At 41.8% G+C, this 10,440-nt stretch overlaps 1 protein-coding gene across 1 annotated transcript; it reads left to right on the top strand.

Moving 5' to 3' along the window:
- Positions 1-413: 413 nt before the first annotated feature.
- Positions 414-2,171, top strand: FZD10 (frizzled class receptor 10). Its single transcript, XM_009483160.2, has one exon. It carries the CDS (start codon positions 414-416, stop codon positions 2,169-2,171), a length of 1,758 nt encoding a protein of 585 aa, XP_009481435.1.
- Positions 2,172-10,440: the final 8,269 nt, after the last annotated feature.

Raw genomic sequence — 10,440 nt, forward strand, 5'->3', positions numbered from 1 at the left:
TCCGCCTGCGCTTCCAGGGAGCAGGAGGAGGAGGAAGGGCGGTGGAACGACGGCTCGCAAAAGTGGAAGCCCGGGGAAAAGAAAGTTGCCGGGCTGCCCGCAGTAAGTTCCGCGCATCCGTGCAGCGGGGCCGCCGGTTCTCGCCCCGGCCGCTTGCGCCGCTGCCCCCCCCCGCCCCTGCGCGGCCGGCGGGGCGATGCTGAGCGGCGCCGGCCGCGGCCCGGGCTGTGCTGAGCGGCCTGCCGAGGGGCCCCGCCGCCGCGCTGCCCGGCCGGGGGCCATGCTGGCCCGGGCGGGAGCCGGCCGGCCGCTGCGGTGACCCCCCCGCCGCCCCGAGCCCCCCCGGCCCCGCCGCCGCCGCCGGGAGCCGCGCTCCGGCCGCACGCCCGGGAGCCGCCGCCGCCGCCGCTGCCATGGGGCCTGCGACGAGGAGGTTGGTGCGGAGCGGGCTGGTGCTGTGCTGGCTGAGCCGCCTGTGCGCGGGGATAAGCTCCATGGACATCGACCGCCCCGGGGACGGGCGGTGCCAGCCCATAGAGATCCCCATGTGCAAGGATATAGGGTACAACATGACGAGGATGCCCAACCTGATGGGACACGAAAACCAAAGGGAAGCTGCCATTCAGCTGCACGAGTTTGCCCCCTTGGTGGAGTACGGTTGCCACAGCCATCTGAAATTTTTCCTCTGCTCCCTCTATGCCCCGATGTGCACGGAGCAGGTTTCTACCCCGATCCCGGCCTGCAGGGTTATGTGCGAGCAGGCGAGGCTGAAATGCTCTCCGATCATGGAGCAGTTCAACTTCAAATGGCCGGACTCCTTAGACTGCAGCAAGCTGCCCAACAAGAACGACCCCAATTACCTGTGCATGGAAGCCCCCAACAACGGGTCGGATGAGCCGCCCAGAGGATCCAGCATGCTGCCACCCATGTTTCGTCCACAGAGGCCCAGCGGCGGCCACGATCTGCAGCAGCATAAGGACAGCCTCAGCAGAACCTCCTGTGAAAACCCGGGCAAGTTCCACCATGTGGAAAAGAGCGCTTCCTGCGCCCCGCTCTGCACGCCGGGGGTTGATGTTTACTGGAGCAAGGATGACAAACAATTCGCTGTCATTTGGATTGCCATCTGGTCCATCCTGTGCTTCTTCTCCAGTGCTTTTACTGTACTCACGTTTCTGATAGATCCTCAGCGTTTCAAGTACCCCGAGAGGCCCATTATCTTCCTCTCAATGTGCTACTGTGTCTACTCCGTGGGGTACATCATTCGCCTCTTCTCAGGTGCTGAAAGCATTGCCTGTGATAGGGACAGCGGCCAACTCTATGTCATCCAGGAAGGACTGGAGAGCACCGGCTGCACCATTGTGTTCCTGGTTCTGTATTACTTTGGTATGGCAAGCTCCTTGTGGTGGGTAATCTTGACTTTAACTTGGTTTCTAGCAGCTGGGAAAAAATGGGGGCATGAAGCAATCGAAGCGAACAGTAGCTACTTCCATTTGGCAGCGTGGGCCATTCCAGCTGTGAAGACCATAATGATCCTAGTTATGAGAAGGGTGGCTGGAGATGAGCTGACAGGGTTGTGCTATGTCGGAAGCATGGATGTGAATGCCTTGACGGGGTTTGTGCTCATTCCTTTGGCTTGCTATCTAATCATTGGCACTTCTTTCATTCTCTCGGGTTTTGTGGCCCTTTTTCATATCAGGAGGGTGATGAAAACAGGTGGAGAAAATACTGACAAGTTGGAGAAACTTATGGTCAGGATTGGCGTCTTCTCAGTCTTGTATACGGTGCCTGCAACTTGTGTGATAGCTTGCTATTTTTATGAAAGACTTAATATGGATTACTGGAAAATTGTGGCAACTCAACAGAAGTGCAAGATGAACAATCAGACTAAAAATTTAGACTGCATGATGAATAACTCTATTCCAGCAGTAGAAATTTTTATGGTCAAAATTTTTATGTTATTAGTTGTGGGCATTACTAGTGGTATGTGGATCTGGACTTCCAAGACTCTTCAGTCCTGGCAAAATGTCTGTAGTCGAAGATTAAAGAAGAGAAGTAGGAGAAAACCTGCAAGTGTTATTACAAGTAGCGGAATCTACAAAAAACCTCAACATCCACAGAAAACTCACCTTGCAAAATATGAATCGACGTTACAGCCACCCACTTGTGTGTGACCAGGTTTTAGAAAAGACTATATCTCGCCTTACAGACTTACAAATGTCCAGTCAGAAATTAAAAAAATAAACTGTGCTTTTTTTTTTTCTGTTTTGTCAGAGAACAGTTTCATATCTCAAGGCAAAAAATGTATCACGCTGAATTCAGGACCTGGTGAAATACTGAAGGTAAATGTACTTATGGAAAGGTTTTCAGTGAAAGAAATATTGTGAATTAAAACAATCTTTTCTGTTACTAATTTGTAGCTAAGTACTTCATCCAGCCCTCAGTTTTTTGTTTTGTTTTGGTTTTTTTTTAAAAAAAAAAAAACACAACCCACCCTATTTAACTTTTTCATGTAGCTGAGCTGGATTTCCTACAAGTTTCTGAGTAACAAGGTATAGTCAAGTTTTATGGAGCAATGATTTTATTTTAAAAGTCCCCAAGTGAGCATTGTCTCTTTAGGGAAACTAAGGTCCCCAAAAGGCCTATCCTCAGTAAGTATGCTATCTGTGAAAGCAACTTCCATCCTAACTTCAAAAAAAAAAAAAAAAAAAAAGAGAAATCCTTTACAACTCATCTCAGCCTAGTGGGTTTGGAGTGTCTAAAAATAGGTTCAATCTATAATGCTCACCAATATTCTTTCACTAAAAGAGAAACTTCCTGCACCAGACACAAACTTTGTGAATAAGAATAATGTGCAATACATTTTTTTTCTTACCATGACATGAAAAGAGAAACAAGTATTTTGCTGTACATAAAGACAACAAAAGAAATCTCTTAACAAAAGAACTAAGAGGTCTAGTCCTCAGAAACCCTTTAGTGTTACATTTTGTGGCTTTTTAATGGAAATCAAGCCAATGTTATACACGTTTGGACTGATTTGTGCAAAAAAAAAAAAAAAGAGGGGGGGGGGGGTCAATTCAAAGAGACCCAAAGGGCTTATTGACTCTTTCTATTGTTAAACAAATTCTCCCTATGAATAGATCAAGAAGCACTAGATTCTGCAAAGGGAAGCTTTGTATAGAGTGATGCTCTTTACTGTGCTGGGGGTGCACAGTTGTGTGCTGTATATATTTGTAATATACAATTATTTTTCATGCTCCACTATTTTATTAAAAATAAAATATGTTCTTTAGTTTGATAATTTTGTGTGTTCTAAACTTTCTCTGATGTGCTTTGTGGTTAATAAACTTGTTTTCTCAATTATTTGCTAAAAGCACACTTTGAACAGAATAGCTGTTGTTATACTTGCCTGCAAGTACAAGCAGCTAGGACAATAATTTGCTCAAAAGAAATCGCAAGCTGGCATTAAATAAATGGATTTTGACGTTGCATCTTTCTGTGAACCTCTGCAACTGAGACAACTGAAGGGGAAGAAGCTTTGGTGATGTAAAAAAAGCGGCAGTGATGTAGAGTAGCACCATGTTTACAAAGCACTGAGATTACAACAATGATCCTTGGTTAACACCCCTTTAAAATTTGCATAGGGTATGTTCAGCATGTTAAAGATAGCTGGCTCGCCGCAGCGCAGTTGGAATACGGGTCAGCCTCTACTCTCCAGGGGTGGGTTTCCCCTTCTAACACTACTGAAAGTATCACTATTATTTGGGAAAAGACTTTGGGAAGATGGGGAGGAAGAAGAGGGGAAATACAAATACAGAATTTGAGTCCTGCTTCAGGAAAGCTCTCTCATGAAGTTGTAAATACATTTCTGGAAAGTTTTCAGCCGAGCATGATTTTGTATGAACCTGAAGTTTTCCATGCAGTTGACTCGGAGGCTGCGTGACCACCTGCTGCGATAGTAATGCAACCTCACTTTCTCACAGGCTGTTCTAGAAACCCCTTTATCAGTACCTCATTGAAAGAAGAGAGGTCTTAATGGACTTCGGTAGAGTGAGGATCCCTGTGACAGTCATCTTGTGGCTAGGAACTTTATCATAAAAGGATCTTTTTTAGTGGCCTGGTTTTTCAATTTATCTGTGCAGTGCTACAGATGAATTTTTGTCGTCTCGTAGTCTTTTTCAATGTTTCTAGCAATAACTAGGAACTTGAATGACAAAAATGATGTTGCGGGTATTATTAATAATCTTCATGTCTAAAATGCACATATGCAAAGCAGCTTTCAGTATAAAATTTATCTTCTGGGGGAAGAGGAAATATATTTTTTCCTCCTTTGTGCCTACGTGCCACTGTTTGATACACAGCTTTTAGATGCCCTGGAAGTTAATCCTGCTGGAGCCAAAGTAGGACATTGCACTAAACAAATCCACTTCTGAAACTCCTGAATTAATGCCTTTGCATCTGTCTATGTTCTAGTCAAGATCAGTTACGTTAGACCCCAAGAAATACAAAGGTTTTAAATGATCCATGTGTGACAATCTGCTACAGGAATCCGTCAAATATGTGTTTTGTTATTGCAGAATCATAGAATGGTTTGGGTTGGAAGGCACCTTAAAGATCACCTAGTTCCGACCCCCCTGCCATGAGCCGGGACGCCTTGCACCAGACCAGGGTGCTCAAACTATGTGTGTCACCTTGCCAGGAGCGTATCTGCCTCCCACAAATCTCATCTCTGCCGGGAAGGTTAGCGCTGGTGTAACTAGCCACACGCTTCTTTAGAGAATGGTTTCAGGCTTCACTCTAAAATACACTAGCCACTAATAAACATCTCGCTATTTTTGTAGACGATAGAAAATTATTTGCTTTCATTGTCGAACATGTATTTTTACAGTCTGCTATGAGGATTCTGGAAGAGAAAAAAAAATGAAGATAGATGTTCAGCAGTGGCTGAATTCCTGCTGCCATTCTGAGTTTAACCAGTTGTCAGCTTAGGCCCTTCATTGTCACCAGAGCAGAACTGCAAGTTCTTCTATGAAAATGCCAAATATGAATGCTTGGCTAGATGCATCATGTTGCAAACAGATTCTTGCTAAACTGTAAACTAAGAATTTAGATTTTATTTCAGCTTTGCAGTTATTTGGGATTTTTTTTTTTTTTTACTGGTAAGCAAACTAGATTCTTCGCGTATATAATGAGGCTGGTTTCATTGCATCAGGACTAATGTACTGTAAATGCAGCAGAGTATAAAGATTGCTTTTAAGGACACCTTAAGAATGAATGAATTCAGAAATTGTACTTCTTACTGTCCCATAACTCCTAACAGTCTTCACGGTTTAATATTGAAGCTGAGTTGCTACTTAAGGAATTGGAAGCTTACAGCTGTTGAGGGAAAGTGATATACTTTTTTCCACAACATTTCAGTGATTTAATATAACATTATTAATAATTTAACAGAGAATTTTATTCTTGTCTTAGAAGTCTGCATGTTAGTTCAATGATGATGATAATGATGATGGTGATAATAATAATACCAAAAAGTCTTTAAGAAAAATATCACAAAAATATTCTATATTAAACTTCTTTACTTTTCACAGTAATTTTATATTTTAATAAAATCATGTTCGTATTTCTATTTGTTGAATTTTATAGGATTTTTCGCTAGGTACTGTCAAGGCCTATTGGGTATTTGCTTATCTGTAGACTTTTAAGAAAAGTATCTATATGTGGATATAACACATACAGTATTAACAATTCAGTCACGCCATAGCAAACTTGTTGAGGAAGGAATGCAAGTCCAGAATGTCCTTCTGGAAAGGATATTTTATCACAGTCCAGTGGCATTTCTCAGGTAAAAATATCTCAAAAAAATTCATTCTGCTAGTGTATACATGCACTGTAAATCAAGAATCAGGTATTTGCTACAGGCCTGCGTACGACTGGTCTGTTCTCTCCCGTCGGAGCTGTAGATTACCCAGGAGGGTAGAAATTCTCTCAGACTGTGTAGGTTGTGATGATGCAGATTATGGCTCAACATTCAGGTAGAGATTCATATGTTAGGGCAGGGTAGAAGAAAGGCAGATAGTTCCTTTTTTTTTGCCAAGGGTAGCTTGATCGAGTACTTTCGTTTACTGAAGAGAGATTAATGAGGTAAGAGTATGAGAGCAGCAGGGGGAAATGGGATTCAGAAAAAACCCCACAAAATTCTATTTACAATAGCATGAGTCTTGTTTCTCAGTGAAATGCCAATGCTTCTTATAACTAGAAATTAAGCTCAGTAGTTTCAAGGTTTAGTTTTAGGTAGGACGCTTTGAACAGTACAGTGCAAGCACCATGGTTGAAAGGATGTGAGGAGCTCAGGCAAGGAATGTTCAGATCCCTTATCAGATTTTTCCCAAAGTAGCATTTCATATGTATGTTATTATGAAGCCATTACTCACATATGGCTGTCATCCCATGGCTTCGAACTGTATGAAAAGCCCAGTAACAACAATGTCTGTAACATACACCCTTCTTATTCTAACACTTAAAATCCATGGCTTCAAGGGGATAGTTCTGTAATGATGGGATATTATGTGCTCAGGTGGTCTTTTGATGACAGGTGGTCTCCAACAACAGATGGCCTCAAAGGAGGAACTTCAGTGCGTTTTAGTTTAGAACATTTACGCATTTCTTCAAAAAAAATTTGAAATGTTATCCTTGTGTAATGTTCTTAAGTATTTTAGACAGAGTAGCCAAGTTATTAACACTGACAGATGATAAATCAGGGCATCCTTTAAAAGGTGGGTGATGGTGATTATGTGGTCTTGGAGCTTGCTTTGATCAGAAGTGACAGGCCTGTAAGGTCTCTGCCACTCAATCCCCCCTGAAGGGAGATCAGCACCTGTTTGCACTTTGAGGCTCCTCTACCTCCCACTGCCTTCCAGCACTATTTCATCTTTTTTAACACACTTGATGTTGATTGGCTTTAAGCAAAGTCATTATTCATTTACAAAACACTCCTTGGTGGAGCTGACTCAAAACTGTATTTCAGTAGCAGTGTTTGTGCTCTTGCAGTTAAGGTTGTATCAACATTCCCATTACAAAAGCTTTATTTTCAGCGAGCTATAAGTTAAAGTTAGCCTGGGTGCTAATATGAACATGGGTTCATTTTTTTGTGCAAGCAATAGTAGGTATTGCCCATGAGTCTGTTCAGCTTGAGCTTTCTGTATCCTTACATGTTTACCCCGAAGAGGCATAAGATCAGGTTTGTGAAACGAACAGGTCCTGGTTTGGTGGATCCGATTTTAGCGTAACAAATACCGTTCCAAATAGCTTTGTCTTACTTGTGAAATGTAATGGATATTTCTAGAAAATAGCACAAAACAAGGCTTTGACTCCATGAAGGGCCATCTGACAAACCACAGAAAGGAGTCTCCGCCGATTATTTCATGTTGTATCTGCAGGACTTTGGGATGGGCTTGCCAGTCTAGATGCAGATACCCGCTGCAGCCGGCGGTATCTCATTAGTTAATTCTGGTGTCTGAGAACAGATGTGGTTCGTGCCTGTCTGCTTTGGGAGCCCAATTCTGCTTTTCCTGTAGTAGCAAAGTTAAAGCTTTGGGGACTTGTACATCAAAGGCAGGACTGAGTGATCATTGTGTATTTTTGTAAGGCATTGTTTAAAAAGGAATTCCTTCTATTTGTTGTCACTAGTTTCTTCCTTCTATTCTTCACCATCTCCTCATAGATCTGCTCCACTGAAATCAATGGGTGTCCAAGTAATTTCAGTGTATGCTTTGAATCAAACTTCCTATCTCAGGGAAAGCACGTGCTACAGGAAAAGTCATTATTTTTTACTTTTCTTTTTTCCACATCAGAGCATTTTTTTGAAAGTCCTGATATGACATACATTTGTGGTATGGAAAAAAAAATCAGTGAGTGAAATTATTTCAATTAGATTTTCAAAAAGTACTACTGTGTTAGAATGGACAAAGTATAGTATGTTGCAAAACCAAGTGCCATTTCAAAATGAAATTCAGAAAAATTGGATGTTGATAATGGAATGGAGTGGAAATTTCTTTTTTTCTTTTTTTTTTTTTTTTAGTTTATTTAGGCTTTTTCAGAACACTGCACTTACATTTATTGCAGAACGCTCAATATTAATAAATCTGCATTTCCTGCTGGCAGGATACCCCATCAGAAATTCTTCAGTCAACTTACGTCTTTGTTCATCTTTGTCTACCTTTTCCAAGGGGCTTAGACCTATAGTATCCATGGGAGCTAACGACGAACAGCAACATTTTGAGTTGAGCCCACAACGTGCTCCTTGTTTCCTCCTGTCTTCACTGATCAGCACTCCTGCACCCCTTCCCCTCTCTTCTACTGCTGATCAGTCTTTCATCATCTGCATGTGACTTGCTTCTCTTACCCTCCTCTTAAGTGTTCCCATCCTTTTAGTCTCTAATCTGCCCACACACAGCTTTCTGTGGTACTGGCCAGTAGCTAGGACTGCTTTGAGCTTTTTTGTTCGACATAAACGAAAAGATATTTCAAAACTTGTGTTTTATCTTTCTTTTTGGATAAGGACTGTGGTAAGAAACAGAGGTTCAAAGTTGTGAGCTACCAAAGGTGCTGATGAACACAGGAGACTGTCAAGAAGAGACTGCCAGTTCTGAGCAGGTGCCTTAAACTTGAAAATACTCTTTTGTTTGGTTCTGTCCTGTGTATTTGTTATTTTATTCCTTTATCTGAGGCTAATATCTATCTGTGTGAAATAATAAACAGGAAAGGGAGAAAGAACTTTTGATCAATTGATAAAACAGGGAAAAAAAACCCACCTTGCTCTCAGAAGCTTTTAGCCTGAGGAGAGGTTTGTAAGCCTCAAAGCTTGCAAGTTTTTCTCAGTTATCCCCAGCTGGTCTAATAGAAACATTATACCTGCCTTCAGCCTGTCTTTCTCATACCCTCCGTTCCTCACAGCCGTAGCGGTGCTGCACTTACAACTACGTTACAAATAGCAATGGTGAGACTGATCTTGACCTTCATGGCTCTTTAAACAAATTTTAAAACTGGACTATGATCACTGCAATAATTTGATAACATTAGAAGTCATGGTGTTGAAATCTGGACCTTTGATATTCTTTCAGTTATACCATTTTTCTTCTTTTTAAGATTTTAGTGAATCTGGTCAAAATATTTTTATTTCATATTGTCAGCATTTTGTCATGTAAATTGATTTTTAAAGACAGGACAGATTTCTACTGAGGTTTAAGGCTTTTTAATTAATGTAGGTGTTGGGGTTTCTTTGAATCCTGTCATCTTTTTTCTTTTTTAAATTACATAAAAGAACCTTTTTTGTTCTTTAGGATACTGATTTTAGTAATGAGATATGACAGTTTCTCTAGACTCTCATCCTTTTGCATCAATCTCAATGCAGCCTTTTAGTTTCTTCAATAAGCCTTTCGTGTTTGACATAAGACGTGTTGGTAACATTTTCATAAGTTATTCATTGACAATTAGTAGAGAATAAAAACCAAACTACGTGTCTACCTACGATTCTTATACTAACTTAACTGGATCAATTTGAAACCAGATATTAAAAAAACCTATTTACGGTGATGCAATTCCCAGCGTAGGCATGGTGATAAGTATAAAGGTAATTTTAAGGACAGAGCACTGGACCAAGTAGCATAAATCTGAACCGTGGGCTTTGGAGGATTAAGCCCCACTTTAGATGGTTTATGAGCTTGCAAACCTTTTAAGGTGTTTTTCAGTAATTTCCCTCTTAGAAATTTTGGCAATTGAATTGAAGCATAATGTGAGGACCATAAGGGTAATGCAATAGTACCATTCTACTGTAACTTTATGACAATTTAAGGTAACAGGTACAGCCCATTTATGCAACAGCACTACTGCCAGGTTTGGATTTTTATTGACAAACACAGCTCTCAGATTACCTAAGTTGTATGCCGCCTTTATGATGGCGGTAGAGTTACTTTGCACAAGAGTGACTGTTACAAACACTGTCATGGTTAAGAAGGGACAGACAAAAATCTTTTCTGCAACTTGAAGTCAGCTCAAGCCAGTGTTTTTTGGGGGCTATTTAAAACTTAGCTTGCCCTTTCCCCTGTGTTCTTTTATATCTGTACAGCTCGGCTCTTTTGAATTCCAGGTGGCATTGGACAGACCAGTAGATATATTTTGTTAGTTCTATGCCAATCATAACCAAAGAATCGTAACCAAAGAAATTTTTTACAATGAGGGTGGTGAAGCACTGGAAGGGGTTGCCCAGAGAGGCGGTGGAGGCCCCATCCCCGGGAACATCCCAGGCCAGGCTGGACGGGGCTCTGAGCACCCTGGGCTGGTTAAAGCTGTCCCTGGCACTGCAGGGGCTGGGCTGGGTGGGCTCTAAAGGGCCCTTCCCACCCAAAGCATTCCATGATTCTATGATTCTATGAATCATCCAGA

The sequence above is a fragment of the Pelecanus crispus genome, chromosome 11, assembly GCF_030463565.1.
Source record: "Pelecanus crispus isolate bPelCri1 chromosome 11, bPelCri1.pri, whole genome shotgun sequence".
In the NCBI taxonomy this organism is placed as follows: domain Eukaryota; kingdom Metazoa; phylum Chordata; class Aves; order Pelecaniformes; family Pelecanidae; genus Pelecanus; species Pelecanus crispus.

Coding starts and splice junctions, on each gene's coding strand:
- FZD10 (XM_009483160.2), top strand. CDS start 414: ATGGGGCCTGCGACGAGGAGGTTGGTGCGGAGCGGGCTGGTGCTGTGC.